Source organism: Platalea leucorodia, assembly GCF_965183815.1.
Source record: "Platalea leucorodia genome assembly, chromosome: Z".
Lineage (NCBI taxonomy): Eukaryota > Metazoa > Chordata > Aves > Pelecaniformes > Threskiornithidae > Platalea > Platalea leucorodia.
Genome location: NC_138858.1, coordinates 37144767 through 37166962, shown reverse-complemented (window position 1 = coordinate 37166962; position 22196 = coordinate 37144767). Strand labels below are relative to the sequence as shown.

The 22196-nt window shown below is 38.2% G+C and overlaps 1 protein-coding gene across 1 annotated transcript in view; it reads right to left on the bottom strand.

Annotated features, from left to right (window-relative positions):
- Positions 1 to 12497: 12497 nt before the first annotated feature.
- CNTLN (centlein) overlaps positions 12498 to 22196 on the bottom strand; it is a gene marked incomplete at its 3' end in the record, with an annotated part of 196525 nt that continues 186826 nt past the window's right edge. Inside the window, exons 25-27 of the mRNA XM_082337586.1 lie at positions 21977 to 22162; positions 20553 to 20630; positions 12498 to 12599 (exon numbers count right to left, since the gene is read on the bottom strand). Of these exons, the coding sequence (XP_082193712.1) occupies positions 12498 to 12599; positions 20553 to 20630; positions 21977 to 22162 (366 nt within the window). The remainder of the gene's footprint in view (positions 12600 to 20552; positions 20631 to 21976; positions 22163 to 22196) is intronic.

The following is a 22196-nucleotide window of genomic DNA, read 5'->3' as shown; positions in this document are numbered from 1 at the left end:
TAAGTGAGAGTTCACAGCGCTCTGTAACTGAGCATCCAATACTACAAGAAACAATATCAGAGGAAGACAGGTGTTACAGTTTATCCCTGGAGGGCAGCTGAGCCCCACCCAGCCGCTCACTCACTCCCCCCACAGTGGGATGTGGGAGAGAATCAGAAGGGTAAAGTGAGAAAACTCATGGGCTGAGATAACGACAGTTTAGCAGGTAAAGCAAAAGCTGTGTGCATAAGCAAAGCAAAGTAAGGAATTAATTCACTACTTCCCATTGGCAGGCAGGTGTTCAGACATTCCCAGGAAAGCAGGGCTCCATCACACATAACAGTTACTTGTGAAGACAAACTCCATCACTCCGAACGTCTCCCCTTCCTCCTTCTTTCCCCCAGCTTTTATTGCTGAGCGTGACATCGTATGGGATACCCCTTTGGTGCCAGCTGTCCTGGCTATATGTCCCCTCTCAGCCTCTGTGCATCCCCAGCCATCTTGCTGGGGGGGACAGCTTGAGAAACAGAGAAGGCCTTGATGCTGTGCAGGCACTGCTCAGCAATAGCTAAAATGTTGGTGTGTTATCAACACTGTTTTAGTCACAAATCTAAAACACAGCACCATATGAGCTGCTATGAAGTAAAATTAACTGTATTCCAGCCAAAAATACAAAAGTTTAGATGGGTAAAAGTTACACACTGTAAGAAAAAGTAGAGACATATATATGGTCAAGTCAATTCTTAATATACAAGAAAAACATCAAGAAATAAAATTCAGAAGTTTACAAATATCAGAAAAGTATGTATGTTCACTGTAGAAAGATGACATCAGCCACATGCTCAGATAAGTTCTTCTGGCAATGGAATAAGGCTGGACAATTGTGACACTTATGCATCAGACACTGGAGGCAAAAATGGTGTCACAGCAAAGCAGAATGTATGGTAGAGGAGGTGAATAAGATTCAGAGTGAGGAGCTTATCCTGATCTAGCAATACCATCAGAATTTAAATAAATTAATTCTGTTCTGTGCACTTTCCCCTTCAGCTACCACTAGTATGAAAACCATGGTTTAAATCAACCTCATTCATGGGTTAACCAATCAGCAAAGTATCCTAGACTGCTGCTCTTTGGTCCTAAATTGTTGCCGAAGTTCAAAGATCTCAGCAGTATCCTATTCCCAGAGTGAACTCGATCATTTATCCTGTGACTTGAGTTTGATTAGGAATCAACATCTAAAGCATAGTCCTTCATTAAAAACTATCACTTCTTCCTGATTGCCTTCTTGGTTTTATGGTGGATTATAAAATTTCAATATAAATATTAGTAATTAATAATTAATAAGCTGATCAGAATAATTACAGCCAAATAATGTTCTCTAAGAGAATGTTTTTTTATCTATGACATCTGATATTTTTTCATAAGCAGAATTAGGACAGGTAGCTTGAACAGGCAAATGTATGAAGCCTAGAACATGTCTAATACCTAGAATACATCTAATACCAAGTTTAACTCACAGCAGTTATCAAATGGTTTATCTTTTTCCTTTTGCTTTAACATGGTTGTTATAGCAAATGAAGGCTACCAAAAGATGAGCTCATTAGGAAGAGTCAAGGGCAGACAAGGGAGAACATACACATGTATATTTCATTAAGCCAATAAAAATGATATATAAACCACTGCAATGTCAGAAGCAATTTACTGCTACTCAGGGTTGAACTCTACTGAAAATTTCATGAGCATCGATCAGGATTATTTTGTGGGACCATCTATAGACATGTTACAACTGATTTATTTTTCTCTCTCTATTTTGATAGACTGCTGTGTAACCCCTGTAAAGTAAGTGCCATCGGATATTTCACAAGAAGGGTGGCTTGTTTTCCTCTCCATCTGCACTTCCTTTAAAACCAATTCATTGATTACGTAGGGGACATCAGCAACTGATGAAAAGGTGGGACACTTTTCATTCACTTGTTGGAAAGTCACTGTATTTTTAGCAGTATTTTAGGATTTATGACTCTAACCCACAGACCATAACAAGAAGCATATTCTTTTTGGTTTATGTGCGTAGCATTTCACACATTATCAACAAATGTTATGAAGTAAAGAACCACACACAGGAACAATGAGTCACTACTCTCTTTCAGTTAGCAAGTTTCAGAGGAATAGGGCTTAAAAGTGAATAGCCACTATTGGTCCCTGTCACAAAAATCTTCCTAAAAGTTTGGAGGGAATAGGGAGTGAAGGAGTGAGTCACTGATGTCAGATTTTATTACTGGATAATGTAAAAGTTATGTTAGAATTATGATAGGTTTGCATCTCTGTTTATGAATGGTCAAAATATTTTTTAAAACCATAGTCTATATTAGTGTGCTTTTTTCCTTGGAATTGTTTGTAAGAGATATAATCTAACTACTAAAAAGTGCTTCTCAGGTTACCACCTTGCTGCAGAGTTTTCCCATCCTTGTCATAGTATCTGCACAGACTTCCAGTTTTTTGAGCATAGATTCAAAACAGAATCACTAGTCATTTAGGTTCAGGTATCTGAAGTACAACCTACCGGCACAGGACAGCAAAGCAGCATGCCAGAAGTAAAACATAGCAAAAGCAGTGTGGCTGCCCATCTCAGATAAAAGAAACATGAACTCCACAGGCTGTCATATCTGATTATGATCTGTGATCTGCATCATGCAGCACTGGAAAACAGAGTTCTGTTTTTTATGCCTGACTTGGACTATGACTGATTCATTCTATATGTCTGGATGGACACAGTAGTTTTTTCCCCAGATTTCAGTTCCTTGGGTGTAAAGTGTTCCTCAAAGGTAAGACATAAATAATACTAGATAGCTCATATCTGTGTGTTGGCTTTTATCACTGAGTTTAAATATTAATTACCAGCCAGATGCTGATGCTAGTCTGGTTCCAGATGCTGCCACCGTGTGCCAGTCTCCATCACACAACTGTGTAGATGAAAACTTACTGATCTCAATAGTTTGTGGACAAAGGTGCTTCTTAGATTGAGTGTCAGAATTAGGCTATGGTTAGCTTACACCTGCAACACAGAACATCCTCTGGTTCAAAGTCATAACTAATAAGGTGTTTTGGAGATTGCTGGAAAGCTGTTGAAGAATAGACTTTGCATATACAGGAAGCTGGTAATGATTGCAACAAAAATTATAATATTAACATTATTACTAGGCTGTGTTTACTGTTCAAGGAAAGTGATTTTTGGAAGAACTGAGCAGTCTCTGGTACTTTACCTATCTCTGACTAAATACAGAATCATATTCCAAGTTAGTGCAAGGATAAAAATTAACAGCACACATCCAAGGACAAGAGTAGAAATAAATCGTAATGAATCATTATGGTTTGGAAAAGAACAGTGAATCAAAGAAAATACTGCCTATTACAATTTACAAAAAAAAAAAAAAAAGGAAAGTCATATGAGGGAATCAGACCACCTCCTGCAAATAGCCTCTGTGTCATAACAAACAACAAGTGACTTGACAAGGTCTTAGACTTATTCAGAATAGGAGCGATCTTGCCCTTTCATTGCTCTGCTGAACACAAGGCATGTCAAGACCCAAAAGAGCTCTAAGAGTAACAAAAATCCAAAACTTAAAACATAGACAAGACAACTTCTTCAAAATCACCCCTAAATGGATTGTTTTGAGACTTTCCTTCTGTAGACTACACAGCAGATGCAGATATGAGAAGGCAGGAAGGAGGAGTTGCCATTCATCTGATGCTTGCATTGCATCATCATTCTTCATTTGTCTCACAACAGACTCAGTAGCAATTCAAGAGGCTACTTAATACCCAGGGGACTTCTAGTGTGCTTACAATTCAGCACATGCTCAATTCTCCTCCTCATCTGGGTTGCACCACTGCAAACCACTCATATTGATGAATACTGAAATCTCCCTCTTAAATAGAGAGCATATATTCAACTCTCAACAAACTGCATATGTCAGTCAGTAGGTAAGCCAGGGTCATATGAAACCACACAGAAAGTTAGTCTGCATTGTATCAGAATAGAGTTTGTACTCTGCCTTGAAGTCTCAATCTAAATTATTAAATCATCACTATGCCAAGTGTCTGCTGAGATTTTGTCATAATGCCAGGATTAATTCTGAATCAGACCTCACAAGTGACTTATAAATCCTCTTTGCATAGCACCTTAAATACAGATGCTATTTTTGGGGAGGTTAATACCAGGAAAAACCCTTATCCAGTTAATTCCATGCAAAAAGAATCCTTGTAATGGAATTTACGACACTTCCTGTACCCTAGTTGGCTTTATAGTGTGTACTTCAGTGCCATCCAGTGTTAGACACAAGCTCATTTACCTAAAAAAAGTAATCTGCTTCTTTAATACTTCTGTTCCTGATTTACCTCTCCAAGTTTACAGTACGTATGTCCAATATCCACCCACTTGCTATTTTAAAATGTTTTAGAAACATTCAATTTTTAATTCAATTACAGAATTTCAAATGCTAAACATAGAAAATGAAGAGGATCACAGTGATCTGAGCAATTCTATATTCTGAAAAATTAAAAGATCATTTGAATCCTATTTGTCTTAGTGGCAGTTCAGATCAATTGCAAACAATGTGCTCCCTGTTCGTTCATTGTTTGGAGGGGAGGTCTATATTATCTGGAGGACATGGCTGTTTCAGTCTTAAAAGTCTTAAAATTTATTCTGTAATCAATTCCTTCCATAAGAAGCCCCACTAAAGTCTTCCTCTGAAGGAGACTATTTTATTGAGAGAATGTTTTAAAAAATTATCACTGGTTATTTTTCCATGTGAACTGACAGACAGAGGAAGAGACCGTGGCGTCTCATTTTGCTGTCTTTTGAAGATGATGACGATGACCATCAGTCCGTGCTGAACGGATGTACTAGATTTTTTTCGTGAGTTGTAGTAGTTCAAACTCACACTTCACAGGTGTTCTTATCTAGTATGCATTACTTCTAAAATAATATAAGACAACAACAACTAGATCAATGACATGAACATTCATTAACTGCACAGCCATGTAGTCCTACCTGTGAAGGCTTGGAAAGCCAGATCAGGATGTCAGCAGGAGCCAAGAAAGAGCAAGGAATTGAAGCAAAGCTAAGAGAGGGCCAACACACAGCCTCATGGCCTGAAGTGGGAAGTGAACTGTGCTCTGCAGGAGAAGCAAGGAAAAGTGCTGTCAGAGCCATAAGGCACCCCCAGCCCCTCAGTTCAGGAGCCCACCTGAGCTCAGGCTCAGGCACTGGTCCTGGGCTGAGCTATGCTGTAGGAGTGCCCGTCTCCAGTCCTGTCTCCTGCTGCTGCTGAATTGTTGTTTGGCTTTCCTGGGCTGACGTGGGACACGAGTCATCACTTCACTTTGCCTGATGATTGCAGGTCTGTCACTCAAACGGCGGCTGTCAGAACCCTGCCCTTGCAGCTCTTTGGCACACGCCATGGGACCCATCTCACCATGTGCTGGGACCAGGTGCTGGAGGAGGCTGTGCTTCTGGAGTAAGCACATGGCCTCCATTGCAGGCATGGCAGGGCCCAGGGAAGTCAGTGGGGTGGAGCCCTAGTTCACAGTATCTTTGAATTTTCAGGCCATTAGGCTAGTCTGTTCTGTCTGAAACAGATCACAGGTCTATGGAGCTAGCTCATGTCTTGCTTGTGCCAGCTAGTAGCCTCACTTTTACTTTTTAGTGCTAGGAAAACATGCATGACAGTAAGAGAAATTGACAAGAGAAATTTCTGTCTTGAGCCAGATATTCAAGGGTAGGCTGTATGGAGAACACAGCAATGTGTCCCTAAATCAGTAAATTTCTTACGTATATGATATCCTGCTAGTACAACCAGTTTTCATTTTTAATGTATTACTTTTCTTCAGAAGTTAAAAGTCTAAATTTGAAGAACAAGTGCAAAATCAGCAGTTTCACTTTATGAACACCTTAAATTAAATTTAATAGACATACTAAGCTACATAAATAAGCATTTAAGTAACCATTCATCCTATCTTTTCTAGAAGGTCAATATTATTCTTTCATTTACATTTGTAAAAGGTACACCATAAAGAAAATCAATATTTTTAGAGTAGAAATCACTGCATTTTCAATTGACATCTGTAAACCCTGACTTTCACATTGATAAGCTATAGGAAGAGCTCCTGTTGACTACAGTTATTTCTGAGGTGTGGTCATAAGCAGAAGAAAAATTACCTTGGTCATACTTACAGAATGAGGGTTAATCCCTTGAAATAACCAGTTCAGCATGAGTTCATAATGCAAATTTGTAGCTAAGAGGGTAAATGTGTTCCTTGCATGTATAACTAGAGAGAGATCAAATAGAATAGGGAAATAGCACTACCTTTTGAATAATAATCATGTAGTAAGATCATTACTTGGCACATATTTTAAACAGGTTTTCTGCAGAATGAGCAATGTGTAAAGATGTAGGAAAGATGCATCACAATGCTTGTGGTCCACTCATGCCCCTCCTCGCCACATGCACACCATGACTTATAATTAAAGTTTTGTCTAGCTCACAGCCTTGATTATCTGCACGGGGGGATTTGTTTGATAGTCATAAATGCCAGGCTTTGAAAGTGAATCTAGACAATTTCAATGGGAAATCTCGAGCTGTGAGAGTTATTGATCATAGGGCTACTGTACTGGATTCTCCATCACATCAATTCTTCAGCCCAGGTTGAGTACCTTTTTAAATACAAATTGTAAAGTTTTATGCTGCAAGTTCTGTTTCATTCAACAACAACCAACCATGAAGGAAATCTCACTGTCATCCTTCAAAATCTAGGATTGGTTGAATTATAGATAATGATGTATGATTCCTTTACCAAGGGAGTTACCCTGTTTCAGGAAGATGTCAAATCTGTGCTCTGCAATAGGTTGGAGTCACTTGAACCTTCTCTATGGCATCTGATAACAGATATCAGTATAGGCTGTTAGCCTGGATTTTCCAAAGGCACGAGCCTTAAATTTCCCCAGCCAGTTAAACATGCTGTACAGTGGCCCTCACAGAAAGCTGGACTCCCAGAATAGAGTAAGACACTGCATCATAGCTACACGAACACTTTGAAATGTTTTCGATTTCTCCCTGAACTCATCTTTATTGTAACCATTAGGTCATACAATATAATTACACTTACCAGTCGGAGTTTCATTCATGTAAACAATACCTAGCCTTAAGAATTGCACCCAAGAAGATAACTGGATTATTCAGACAATGAGGAAGTGCTGAGGGACATGGGGAGATATACACAGTGCCCTCTCTAACTGAGAATCCTCAGGACAGTAGCAGATGGATCTCATTTGTAATAAGAGATCTACTTTTTGGAAGACTCATGTCTTTGATTCCCATCAAGGTAAATTAGGATTTGTGTGGGTTAAACAGATGGCACTACAGAAACATAGTGTGAGAAATCACTATTGACAGATGCTGTTACTTTAATTTTGACATTTTAGGGTACATAATGAAGATTTTTTTAAAGGGTTAGAACATTTAAACAACTTTGAAGCTCTGCACAACTCTGAAGCCTTCGTATTTATATATGCGTATAGACATATGCATGCACACGTACACACATACGTGTGTGCATATATATATATATAAGTTGCTATATTTTTGGCACTCAGCCTTGTGACACTGTACATAACGGCTGTAAATAGCCAATATATTGAGATATCAGCTATTGCTGCCCGAGGGACAGGTCTGTCTGACACAGTACTTCAGAGCCTGCAGGAATCAAAGGTTCGGGCCAGGCTGCACAGGGAACCCGGCACCGGCTGCCGTCAGAAGCCAGCATTGAACCCATTTTTTGTGAAAGTTTGCCATCTAGAGACTGTATCAGGAAGCATCAGGATATACAACGACTACCTTAATAAAAGGAAAACAGATTAAGTGAATTTTCTGGATGTCAGTAGGTATAGTTAGTTCAAAACAGCACTGCCCTTAATATCTTTTATATTTAGCTTTGTTCGCAATATCATCATGAAAGCGTTGAGCTGATGCTTCTTCCCAAAGCAGAATCAGTTCTTCACTAAATTTGTAACATGCATGTGTAATTGGAGCCTGGTTCCCCCGAAAAGGGATTTTTAAAATGTTCATAAAACATAATCAAGATAAGTACTTTTAGTCCTTTTACAGTAAGAAAGATTGTTTCAGAAGCCCTCTCTTCTTCTGCTGGTGGAACAAAGATTAAATACGCAGTAAAACTAAATATGTTCATTACAGAGACAGAATTCAACATTTGTGACAGAGAAAGGTAAAAATTTGTTTTCTTCAGACTTGCAGCATTTTTATTCCCTTACAAAAATACTGCAAACTAGATGAAAATTTTTTCACTGAGAAATGCTGACTGATACTTCCATTTTCATTTGTTTATATCAAATTAGAAAAGTTGAATGGAAATAGGTGCAATAGGTGCTGCAGCATGGTCTATAGGCAGGTGTTGGAGATGGAGGTTAAAGGCCAGAGCTTGAGCCATTTCACTGATGCCCAGGCCCTGTCCCTCCCATAGGGAAGGCGCCCCTGAGGCACAGCGAGGAAGATACTGAGCTCCCAGGTTCTAGGCTGAGTCTAGATCCAAGTGGGTTGATCCAGCGTTTTCACTGCACAACTGAGACAGTAAATTATGATCTGAGCCTTGCTCCCCCAGCTTGATGCTCTTCAAGGCTGGAAGCTGATTTGTAAGAAAGATAAAAGGCACACCACTGACCCAAGAAAGTGATAAATGCCATGGAAGAAACACCAAACACACCAGAATCCAAGGGGAGACATCCCTTAGTCTGCATGCTCCTATTTTCAAAATGCTTTCTTTTTACATTTCAGAGGGGACAAAGTAACAAGAGATTAGTGCTGGAGGTAGGGTTTTAAAAACCATTTCTCAAAAAACACGATTTAAGTTAATCCTCTCTGCATGAGAAGGAACAAGTTGGTGTAGCAAATAAAACATAGTAAGAGATTTCTTCTGCCTCTCTGCACACATTTGTGTTAGAGGGGAAGCACCAGCCAGAAAGAGGCTGCTTGAGGGACTGAGGAAAACAGACCTGGCAACTGTTCATTTTGCATTTTTGCTGGCTCACAAAGCTTGTGTGCACCAACTTCTCTGAGCAGAACAGCAGGAATGGTAGTAATGGACTGTATTTTCTAATTCTAAATTTAGACACTGAAAAAGCAACACTATAGCGGCCATGATTTATTTTCAGAATTCATTTCACTCTGCTACTGGATTAGCAAGCATTAAGACCTACAACCAAAGAAAGCAGCCAGGTCTCCAGAGCAGCTCTCTGAGGACTGCTTGCTAGAGCAGGCCGAAGACTGCCGCCCCACTCAAAATCCCAAAGCAGCAGTTGGGGATGCGACGCCATGCAGACTTAAGGCAGCTAAAATAATGCAGAAACTGCAAATTTTTGTAATTTTGTTTCCAACCTTTAAATCAGGTTCTTAACCACATGCTTCCTTGGTATAAACTTGAGACCTTTCCTTAAAGTTTGTCTAGTGGTAAGTCTTCCAGGTTAACACGCAGGCAGGAGGGACAGAACATCCACTTACGAGTGCACCAGGCACAGCTCGCAGGTGTTGGTGGCGGCTGCAGGCGACCTGTGTGGGACCAGGTCTGGGACTGCCCTAAGCACTTAGAATCATAGAATCATAGAGTCGTTTAGGTTGGAAGAGACCTTTAAGATCATCAAGTCCAACCGTTAACACAGCACTGCCAAGCCCACCACTAAACCATGTCCCTAAGCACCACATCTACCTGTCTCAAATACCTCCAGGGATGGGGACTCAACCACTTCCCTGGGCAGCCTGTTCCTGTAATTAAAAGCTTCTTAATTGCCAATAAATTAATTTGATGGAAATTCCCCTACATGAAGCTGTTTTGTTGCCCATGACAACAAGATAGGTCAAAAGTCCTTTAAGTGATCTTTTCTAAAGGCCTTTTGCTGGACCAAGTGAAGTTCTTTCCTTCATTGGAAGGGTATGATGTGCAGTCCCCACGTAGCCAGCTTGTTCCTCACTTGATCAAGGCACTGTGCTGCTGCCATCAGTGACTTGCTCGCTTTCCCAGAGTGAGCTGTCATCTGCCTCTTCCATGGAGCACAAGCACTGATGGCAGCTCTGCAGGCTCACTAGTTAGCAAGGGAACATTTACTTGAAGGAGTTAAAGTCTCATCAGAGAAGTGGCAAACAATTGCAGAAGACTTGGGTAGCAAGAAAGAGGTGTATCTCTACTGAAGTACGTCCTACAGAGCTTGTTTTGGTAAAGAGTCCAAATACGATGTTTTGGCCAAGTAAACTTATCAGGCTTATTAATCCTAATAATTTTCAAAAGAAGGAGAAAATGAATCCCACCCTTAAGGCCTACGCCACAGAGATTTATGCAGAAATAATTTTCTTTTTAGAGCATTTTTGGTTCTCCTGTAACATGATGCACAAGGGAAACAGTTGCAAATAAATAGCACTTGCTGTATTTTCCATTCCTCCGAAAAAATAGTGATAATTCTGGCTCCACCTGGGTTTAAGGATTTTGTTTTGCTCACTCTCTCTCTTCAGATGAAGTAGATAATAATTTGGTTCTGCAGCATTCACCACTCTTGTTTACTCTCGGTCCAAGAAAAGAGCTCTCCTAACCAGGCACCCAGGAGATACAGAAATTTGCAGGGCCAGTAAAGCAAGATGTTTGAGTTACAAGAAAAAGGTACTAGTCTGGGAAATTGCCTCCAAAAGTTCTTTGTTTTCTATGTGAATTAGCTGATATTCCCTGCTCTTTCACTAAGACGAAAGATCAGCAAGCACTAAGATCAGCACCAAGATCAGACTTGCACCAGCAGGTGTTGCAGAGCATGGAAATGAAGACAAAGGGGCTAATCCTCACAGAGCTTTGGCCTCATGAAAGTTCTTTCCACTGCCCAGCAATAGATATTATGTTGAAATTATTTTCAAATGCATTTTGCTGGAATTGCTGAAAATCATATGAACATAGTTTCCATGTATTTTTGATGGATTTATCTTCCATAATTTTTACCGGCATAATTGTATTGATATTGGAGCCCGTGTAAATTTTTAGCTTCAGTAAAACCCTGAGGCAAGTAGTTCCACAACTCAATTCCCTTTGCATAGGAGTAGCTTCCTTTTGCTTGCTTTGAATATGTCACCTGATAGTTTCATATGATGTCGCTTATTTCTTGCTTTGGAAAAGGTGGTGGTCAACCATTCCTAAACATGTGTTTCTTTTTTTATGTAGGGCTAGTTTCAGGTCTTAATTTACAGGTGCAGGTGGAATATGTTTGCATGATTTTCAGTAATCCAATAAAAATTCTCTCAAGCCCCTGTTGTCACCAGGTGTAACTGAGCAGAAGTTTAGTGATGTCTTCCCTTCCTCATCCTTTTCGTAGAGACACCAAATAGCGTACTCCATATATTAAAAGAAGCACAGTGACATGCTACAAAATGCACTGGGCTGACATGCAGAAAACTTTTCTGTTTCATGCTTCTGTTGAGTGATCTTAGGCCAAATAGATCTTGCTTCTGATTCCCCACCCAATATGAATAATAATATCTGTTGTAAAACAACTTGATATCCGTAGGTGAAGAGCTATTTATAAGAGCTAAAAGTTATTACCACATGAATTCAGAAACCTGGGTCTTTCGTTTTTCCAGGTGGGTTGGTCCAGAGGAATATAAACTCTTAAGATCAAAGATGTGAAGAAGCAACAATAATTTGTTAGTACTGCCAGAGAAATCTTGGTGGAAACAACTGACTAAATGTATTGTTTTCCCAAGGAAAGTGATGGCTTGCAGCTGAGAGAGAACTGGGACTACTTATGAAAAAAAAAAACAACAACACTGGAAATAAGTTTATTGTATTGAATTTTTAAATACAATTAAATACATTGTACACGATACACTCCAACTCAGAAGAAAATACAGGTTTTCCCAGGAGTATTATTCTACAGTGAATACTTTTTTTCTACAATTATTAATTTTCTCATTTTTTCCAACATAAAGAAAGCATATCATTTTATGTAGCATATATCATAAAGCTGGGATTTACAAGGAAGCTAAAAGAAATTAGGTATTCAAAATCCCAACGATATTCCCAGTTCCTTTGTAAATCCTATTTCTAACGTTCTGACTAGTACAATCAGGAGTTACTTTGCTGCTTTTTATACTTTCTGAGTTGTACAGATGAGTATTGGTCGTATCAAAAACATCCTCTCTCTACAAGGCCTGCACTGGTGTTCACTGCTAATGCATTTAAAGGAAAATAATTTTTAACTTTGTATTGATTAGCAGCAATTTTTGTCTTCAGGAATCAAACACCACACTCCTTTCTAAATAGCAACGTAATTAAATCCTCTTGTTCAACAATTAATTAGTTCACAGTTTCTACTTATGTATTGAACATGCATATTGACAGTTCTTTATGTGAAGAGGAAAGACATGAGGAAACAGCACACATATTTCAGTCACACTTTGCAAAGTTAGGTCTTAGCAACATCATACAGTGTGTTTCATGAGAGAACTGTACTCTTCTACCAGTTTCTTCTTCTCATTTAATTTTTCCAGTATGGCATCCATTAAGTATGAGGCAAAAGGAAACTGAAAAAGAAACATAGTAAGAAAAATGATCATTGAACTTTATTTTCTTCATGTGAAAAAACACTTATTAAATATCTTTAAACCATTAGATTTCACTTAGTTCTGACAACTACCACACATGCACACATCTGATCTTTAAAGTTCACCCACCTGGTTAGTGTCTGAAAATTTGCTCTCTATCATAAAAATGATAAAAGAACAGAGTAAAATGAAAAAGATAAACGCCTTATTGAACAATTCATGCTTTACTGACCGTGTTAATGATGTAAACTGCAGTACCAGCATCTCTGTCATTTATCTTCAATCAGCTGATCAATAAGAGGTTACAGTCAACTCTAGGGCATGCAGAAATGGTAGTGTATGTTCACTACTCTCAGGAGGATAAGACAGAACTACAGTACAGCTCTCAATGCTGCGGCAACTGCCTTAAACTCACACATGAAAACTTGTAAATAAAAAAACCCAAAGCAAAACAAAACCCCAAACCCCAGAAGCTCCAGTTGCATTGATTGGGATATTACACAAACGTCTGCTCCTCTAAAACACGATACTAAAAAATTGTATTTACATATTTACAGAGAAAAGTGAAAACCTCTTTTATATCTCCTCTGATACAAGAGATGTTATTTGCACAATGGACATCTTCAAAGAAAGAGATTTGGTTTATTTTTCAGTGTTATTACTATAATGCTTAAAGAGGTTTTCTTTCACAGTCTTGGTGCACCAGTGCAGTGTATGCTGCAAAGTACTTTTGGAGGTGGTACAAAACACTAGTCATTGCAGCTCCACCCAGAGAGTGGTTGGCAGCGCACCAAAGGAGAGCTGAACAGTTTTCATTCACCCTTGGAAAGTCTCTGTCAGCTTCACAGAGCTCTGTCAGCTTTCTTGAACTCCTGGTGAGACCAGTGGTGACCAAGGGGTCAGTCCCACATCAGAAGTAACAGCTGATGCTCATATCAGGAGAGATAATTTTACCTTAATAAGGCCACCAGAAATAAATTAGGTAAAATATAGCAGGTGGTTGAGCAGGCCAATCACCAGCTTCCTCTGCTTTTCATAACTGTAGTTCAAGGCAATACTTTTGCATCTAGAACCACTTTCTGGTTCCACATTTGATTATTGCTGCCCTGAGTTTATTTTTCAGTGCAATATTCCATCTTAAAGAGAAAACTGTATGGTACTTATATCAGATAGAATACTGCCTGTTTCCTAGATATAGAAAACAAAAAATATAAACCAACCAAACAAAAAAACCCAGACATAAAAGTACATCAAATACAAATGCTGGTGCAATGTCTGAACTAATATACAGATATGAATCTAAATACTGATACTTATAATTACTAACAAGTCAGAAAAAAAATCTAAAATGGTAGCAAAGAAAATCTGGTTAATAGCAAGCATCTGTCATGAAGTGGCTGTAGTGGCAATCCTACATGTTGCTCAACAGTCACTTTGCAATTACAGAAAAAGGACGATAATATGCATTATTTTCCTTTTCTACAGGAAAGGGGGTTTTGAAGGGCTGGTGCCTGCTGGCCAGACATGTCTCCATCTGTCATAAGTAACTTCTATCTATGGTATGAATTTTCTAGTAGACATCTACACCTGTCAGCTTTCTCCTGTACGCTACTGTGATGACTTTTTGGGGAATAGAGGGATGCAATTCACTGAGCACAAATCTATTCAGAGTAATACAAGACAATCTTATCTGAAATTCTGTGACACTTACTTGATACTGTGCTTTAAAAACACTGACCCCAGCATCCCGTTTACTCTAATTGCTCTCCCTCCTCGTCTAAATATGTTTTTTACGAGAACACTATACCATTACCTCAAAGTCTCTAATTCTTCTTCCCTAGCTTGACTACATTCATTTCTGATACATTTCACCTCCTTAATGTTGTGCCTGAGATGAATGGTTTCTTATTGATGTCTCTGGCTCATATAATTCTAGCTACATTTTACTTGCTGCTCACTACTCTCTGTGACTTCCATGTCATAGCAAAGTGATCTTTCAAGAACTTTTTCCATTTAAATCATTCATTTAAATCAAGAGCATTTGAAAGTTGCACGTTATGTCATTCTTTCAACATTTGTTGGTTTCAGAGAAAGTGCCTAATGTTTTTATCTGGTTTTCTTTCCATACAGACACCCAGAACTGGATGATCTCTACAGTCTTCATCTTTAATATAAGCCTGTCAGATTTACTTTTAATGATGGTTCTGTAACTATCCTGGGAAGCTTCCCTCTATATTTCTCCCCAGAACTTCACAACCATTGAAGATGTCTCTACTCCAAAGTATTTATCCCAGCTTCCAAACCTGCCATATGCTTGGGGAAGGCTTTGGGAGTTCAGTGAGTGCTAAATGCACGCCTAAGGAGTGAAAGCTTGTTTATACCACTGATAATTATATATTTTAATACAGAATGATACTTTCTTCAAATGTTTTCCAGTGATCTGGGCCACAGCCAATTTATCTGAACACTAAGCATTAACAATGATAGCGATCCTAAATCAGTACATTATAGCAGGCTTTAAGAGAAGTAGTACTTAATTGATTTGTATAAATTCAGAAAATTTGATAGCGCAAATTACATTATTTATTTATCTTTACCAGAATTATAGATTTCTTCTTTGATACTAGAAAGCCATATGTATGAAATGGCATATTTCTTACACAACTTATCAGACAGATATCTTGGTGTATGGATAACTGTAAGGTAATATGATCCTAAAGAGTCAGGAATGCAGATAGTTATTTCTCTCACCTATTTATTCTGACCTTGAGTATACTTCTTTCAGAGATCCCTTCATAAAAAATAAACTAGTAATATTTATTGACTTTACATGACACAACCGAGTCTCACTCAGCCAAGTGCATAAATATACACTGATCTGCCAGTGAAAAGACTCATAATGAATGCAAGGCAATGTTGTTATTCTACTGAGACATAGCATTTCCTTTCACAGAGTACAATGTTACTTGGCCTCTGCTTCACAATTTCTTAAATGTGTTAACATAAAAATAAAGGTATTTAATTTCTGGAATACATGAATTAGTGGTTACACCTATTTTCAGTCTCCCTATATGGATCATCAGTATAATCTGCCCAACAAAACTATTGAAACACACTGCAGAGCTGCCTCAAATTGAATTAAGTGAACCACAAAGAACATCCTGAAATAAAACTAAAGAAGCTCAGATTATAATGACCAAAACCTCCTAATTTCACTATAAACTAAAAGTCAAAGTTTTAAAAAAAATAGAGAAATGCTTCACTTCACTATTGTTCTTTGTCCATTCTGCTTTGTGATGGCTGTATATATGTGATTATGTAACTCTATATGCGCCTGTCTGTATTCTTATCCTGAGTCATCAAGCCAATCTCTCCTTGTTTTCAGTCCAAGACAAGTGATGTAATGTGGTGTTGTTTCTGCGCATGAGATAAAACATAGATTTATACCATAATGGATTGTCAGTGCACAGGACTGAGCTCCTATTCTTGTAATGACAAGAAAATCATGGTTACTTTCTGATGGTCTGATACCAATGTTAATGGTGCCCAGGATATGGCTCTGACGGCACTGGTGCTGCTTTTTAAGGTGCAGGTACTTGAAACACCTGGTGATGCTGGCAGTGGCCAGCGTGCACATGTGTGTTTATGCATGCGTGAATACATATGTGCATGTGAACAGAGGACAGGCAATGAGCATAGACCTGTTCAAAGAGAAGGAGAAGACAGACACAGGCTGGAGGGACACTAATGAAAGCGAAGCAGGCAAGTTCCAACCCAAGAAACTTGAGGGGAAACAACCAGAGCTGTTAGTGCACATTCCTAGATGACACCAGAGGAAATCTACATTTAGAAGCCAGTTCAAATCCTAAAAAGGGGTTGGGTAAAATCCCTACCGATGAAGACTGAATATACTGCTCCAAGCCCTGTTCTAGAGATGGATTGTACACATACCTACAGAAACTCCACAGAACAGAGGGGAGGCAGTTTTTCTGGAAGTCTTCACCATTGGAATATGATTTGTAGGTTCATAATGAGGTCATGAAAGGAAAGATTTTATTAGGCAGTTTTGTTTGGTGAGATGTGATATCCTGAGCAGTACATAAGGAGGGAGGGAAGGCAAGTGCTGCTGTATATCTGATAAGGGACATGCTAAATCAATGCTTGTCAATGCAATCAATTTGGTTCAATGCTTGGAAGAGTTAGGCAGATAATTTGTATTTTATTAAAAAATAGTTCTTGGAGACTACAGGCAGTAATCTGGATTGGGCTAACATGCTGTACTCACATGCAAAATTATTAACCGATTGTTCTGAGATGCTGTTCCTTACAAACAGTCACAATGAATGAAAGCCTTGGGTGGTACAAGAAATCTTGTCTAAGCTATGTGAAAAGAAGTCATCACCTTGATATAGCTATATAAGTTTCCCATGATGGGAAAAAGCTAGAGAAGGTTGATGTTTTTGTTTTTTTGTTTTTGTTTTTTTTTTTGGTTACAAAAAGAGAGTGCTACTATACTGTGCCAGGTTCAAATAATAAGACATACACACCGAGGTGTGAGCAAGAAAGTAGGTAAAAGCCTCATCACTTGCCATGCAAGCTGCAAAACCGTGTACATAAAGGATAACGGTACTTGTTCCCTCCTCTCCCAAATACCATGAACTGCTCAAAACTCAATGGTCTGTAATGTGATACCTCTCCCAGCTTTTCTCCCATGCCCAATCACTAATGTATAATCAGCCTGATGTCTCTATACATCTCTCAGATACCCCTGTGCAGGTAACAGGTATCTGCACGCACTCCTGTGAAGCCTCTCCATATACAGGTTCTTCATAGGCAAGAGAACCTTTTACCTTTTATCCTAATGTCAGTTATTAAGATGTTTCATTTTTATACTTTAGTGAGAACACTCTAGTTATTGGGTGTTAATGTACAAATACAAAAAGGCAACTGAAAAAAACGCTTGTTGGCCATTTAAGACATAGGTTTAGACAATAAGTGATTTTTGCCAGCTCTGCAGAATTCAGAAAATGACTGTACTTTTTGATTGTATGATTATTAATTACAGAATAACATCTTGATGCAGAGATGTTGCTATCAAATTGTAAGCTTCTTAGCAGTGGTGTAGTTTCTTCACAAGTGTTTCTATAGTAGTTGATAAAATAAGGATACACAAAGTCTGACTAGAGCCTGTGAGCTTCAGGAATGCAAAAATATTTATCACTGAAATAGTAACATTCTTGTAAAGCTGACAGAAATTAGACTTCTTTAAGTAAGTCATAGGAATATGGAAAATAAAGGTACAGATGAAGTGTAAGAAAGACAGAGGTGTGCTATCCTTTATCATTACACTTTAGGGGAATCTATAAAATGACAGTAAAAAGCAACTAGTGCTTCCCTCAGTCCCCCCCAAAATTCTAATGCAGCAGTAAAATGGCGTATGTCAGTAATAAAAATAAAATGGCTATGACATTTTAAATGTTATCGTACTGTCACAGCGGAATAAAATTAGCTTGAAGAATGATCTAAAGGGATATGATGCAGTTCATTATGTATAACAGCAACAGCAGCAGTTTCCCAGTGTTCATAAAGGTTTCTCCATTAAATTTACCTCCAGTCAATAATTAGGAGTCCACAAATAAACCTAGGCAATTAAATCAATACTGCTGGGCAATTATGTTCCAAAGTCCTGGCTCAATGGCACAAAAAGACACTATATCAAACTGCAATATTAAGTGATCTGATGCAATTTTCAACTGAACATTTTCTCAGAATAACAGAAAAGGGCAAGCCTGCATCTTTGTTCAGGATGCAAATGGGTACACAGTTTGCCAACCTGTATCGTTAAGCGAGCAGTCTGTTATGAGCAAAGTCCTGACAGAAAGCTTTCATTTCACTTTAAGCTTTAATTTTCTGATCAGAAGTATTACCAGTGTCTACTGAAGGAAACCACAACCAAACTCTCTACAAGATATCAGTTAAGCATTTCAAAGGGCACAGAGCTCTTCCGTGAGCTGCTCCCTAAGAGAGAGACCCAGAAATCTTAGCAGTTTCCATCCATGTGACTTAACATGGACAGCAATGAAAAGCAGAGCTGGCTGCTCCCAAAAAGCACTAATTTCCTTGTGATTCCAAGGACGGTCAGCTTGCCAAGAATTACTTTTACCCTCACAGCTCCTTCTGAGGAACCCCACAAGATGGAGCAAAGATCACTGAAAACCACTATTAACTTATCCACAAACTGATACAGCTAAGAGCAATGAGCTCCCCTACCCTTAGCTAACATTCACAATCCTGATATCGCTGGTTACATAGTCAACAACACCCTCACTCTCCGTGCCCCGGTTTTTGCTGTCTGTCTGTATCAGACAAAGAGAAGTGATGAAATTCTCCTCAGGATTTTTTAATGATCTGCCAAAGAATGATAACAAAAAATAGAATAAGAATTCTCTGTCGTATTCCATGAATCTGAGTCCTATTCTGTAGTCCATAATATGGACAGAATCTTGAAATTTATAGATTTTTTAAAAATTCTTAAAATTAAGACAATTTAGTGAATAGAAATATTTGTGCTTTTAGTGCTGACTTCCATGTAACACTATGAGGTTAAATTAAAATGCCCGTATTTCTGACAAAGCCAGCAAAAGCAAACTGATATTTCCATCCCCTCCACTGCAGCAATTAAGCAGTCTTAGTGGTAGTAAGTTTTGATAATGAAAGAGGGAAAACTGTCATTTCTTAAAAATCTGGTCATAGGACACAATCTAGACACAAAAGCTATTAATGATAAAATACATAAATCTGAATGTGGTTGTTCCCTTGAAATGGCTTTCAAAATATTTTCAATCATTCACATTCTTAAGAGAAATTAACTACCTTGCTAAAGGACCCATGCTAGTGAATATGCATTAGGAACACTGGATTTATAAATCAAATTTTATTTCTTTTCAGACATCAGCTACCCATCATCTGAATAAAGGAGACAACTAAAATATAATGGAAAAGTTTCAAGAGTCAGTGTATGTTGTCAGTGATGTCCAAACAAAAGCTGACTATGGCTAGAAAAGCAGGGCTCTCACCTGCCAATAAACTGCCCTTGATCACTTACAAGAGGGGAGCATCCCAGCAGACTCTGTGTGTATTAAAAAAAAGACTTGAAAGAGAAGAAAAAGTATCACACAGGTCACAGCGGCAGTCTCAATGGACCCCTCAGGGATTTCTGCTAGTCTCAGCCTTGTCATCCTCTATGCAGCTTTCCTCTCTGCCCAGAAAATGTCGATAGGAAAATGTTTGAGGGGCCTCTGGTGGAAATTTTTTCATTCTTTCTGCATTGACAGGATGCCAAATCAATATTTACTTCCCACTAACAAGCTGCTCGAGGTCTCAGTAGAAAATATTGTAGAGAATGCGGGAAGACACGATAATAAACAGCTGTCTGGCTATGAGGAAAACATGAATTGACTGGAAACAGGTCCACAGTAAAAGGTCACTGAAACCCATGAACTCCTCAGGTGTCCATATCAACTACTAACTTTAAAGGCACATAATAAAAAATCTCTTTTTCCTAAGAGGTGTGAGACAATGGATCCTTTTCACTCTGGTAAGCATTACACACTGTCTCAATAATTCAATTAAAACATTTGCCAAGATCTGTGCTGGTTTTCTCCAGCATTGCTTCACTGGTTTCAGCTGTTAAGTTAGCTATCACGAATCCTTGGTTAACATCTCTTCAGTTTTATCCAGTGACTCTTATTTTAAGAGAAATAAAAAGGAAATGCTAAAACCCAAGGATTTTACATTGCCTTATCACAGCATAGTTTGGGACCATCAATGGCAACATAATTACAAATGCAATGGATTACTTACAACCTAAAAACATTTAGCTGTTCAGAGTAGAAAGTTATAATTCTTTAAGGGAGGATGCAAATTTAGCACCTGTGCTTCAAGAAGTTTCTGTATATACTGCAGCCATTCTTTATCTTTTTCAAATTCCATTTTTGTCTTTGTTGTTTCCTAAAAATAGAAAAATATAACAGACACAATATTTTGACACCACCTGAGAAGAACATAATGAACAATAAAGGAAATCTGTAACTGGATATACACTAAATAAACAGCATGTAGAAGTGGGAACTATACTTGCAGAACTAGTTATCTGAAGCATATACACCAAGTATGAGGGCTCTGTTAAATTTATAAACGTATCCTTGTCTGTGATTGTCCCTAGAAACATGCACAGCATGTTCTTTTCACATGAATATACAGGCATATGTGTGATCTATGTGTAAATTTTATGAGTTCAATGTAAAGGTTCCTGAGTCTACACACTGATAAATGGAATATGCATCTAAAATTTGTTTAGTGTAAATTCATCAGCTGTATTTTAAATTTGTTTTCTATTTATACTTAAGTATATTTGTGTGTTTTACACATATGTTCACAACAGTGATTACAACAAAATATATAGAATTTAGAAATTACTTTGAGAATAAGGTAAGCATGGAACAATTCTGCCAGAGTGAATCACTTTACAGGGGTGTATAACTATTAGTAAACAGGGCAGGGATCGGTCCATTTTATTTGTATTCATGAATGTAATCCATATCAGAGCATACACATACAATGCACCTTTATTTTACCAACGTGAAAACTCTCTTCTGTGACTTCTGTAACATAAAGCTCCAATAAGGCTAAACCTAAGTCATCACCAGAGTACTGCTACAGCCCAATAATGGCCAACTCCTAGACACTCTTATTAAAGTAAATGTGCAGGCTTTTTCGTGTATTATTTGATCAGGCCTAAATAAATCTGGATAAGCAATCCTATTACTGTATCTATTTAATAGAGGGTGATTTGATGAAACAGTATCAAATATTTCATAGTAAAATGTATGATAGAATCAACAAAAAAAGGCAATGGATACCCCCAGAATCCATCTGTCTACTAGAAATACTTTTAATAGGTATCACAATTCAAGAAAGGAAGCATAAACGGAATCAATCTGGCACAGCAAGACATGTTCTAATTTTGTTTTCATTAATGCAGAAGTCTATTTAAAATGTACAACCCTCCCAAATAGTCTCATGAAAAAGGAAACTACTAAGGATTTTCAAATAATGTCTCTACACCTACATGCTCAAAACAGTATATTTATGTTTTATTTATGCATGCCCAAAGTCTTGCCACCTGATGAGTCTCTAACCTGACCTTTTTATTTAAATCCAACTGTTCTTTCTGTGCTGGATGCTGCACAATGAAATGCCAGTCTTTACTTCAAAATCCTCTTCCTCAAGAATGGAAAGATACAGCATCTTCCGATCTAGCCCCTTTTTACTGAAGAGTCCTTAAAATAACTTACCTCATCATCTTCTACTTCCAGTATCTCCTCAAGATCAGTTGTTGAAACATTAAGGATAGATGCTGCCAATTGAACAGACTCTTGGGAAAGACCCTTTTTGCACGCTCTCACTTCTCCCATTTTTTTTGCCTGTTTGATTTTTGTTCTCAGCTCTTGTACACTGTGCTGTAACTCTCTGGTTAGAGCCTGGAAGATGCAAGCAAACAATACTCTGTTGCAA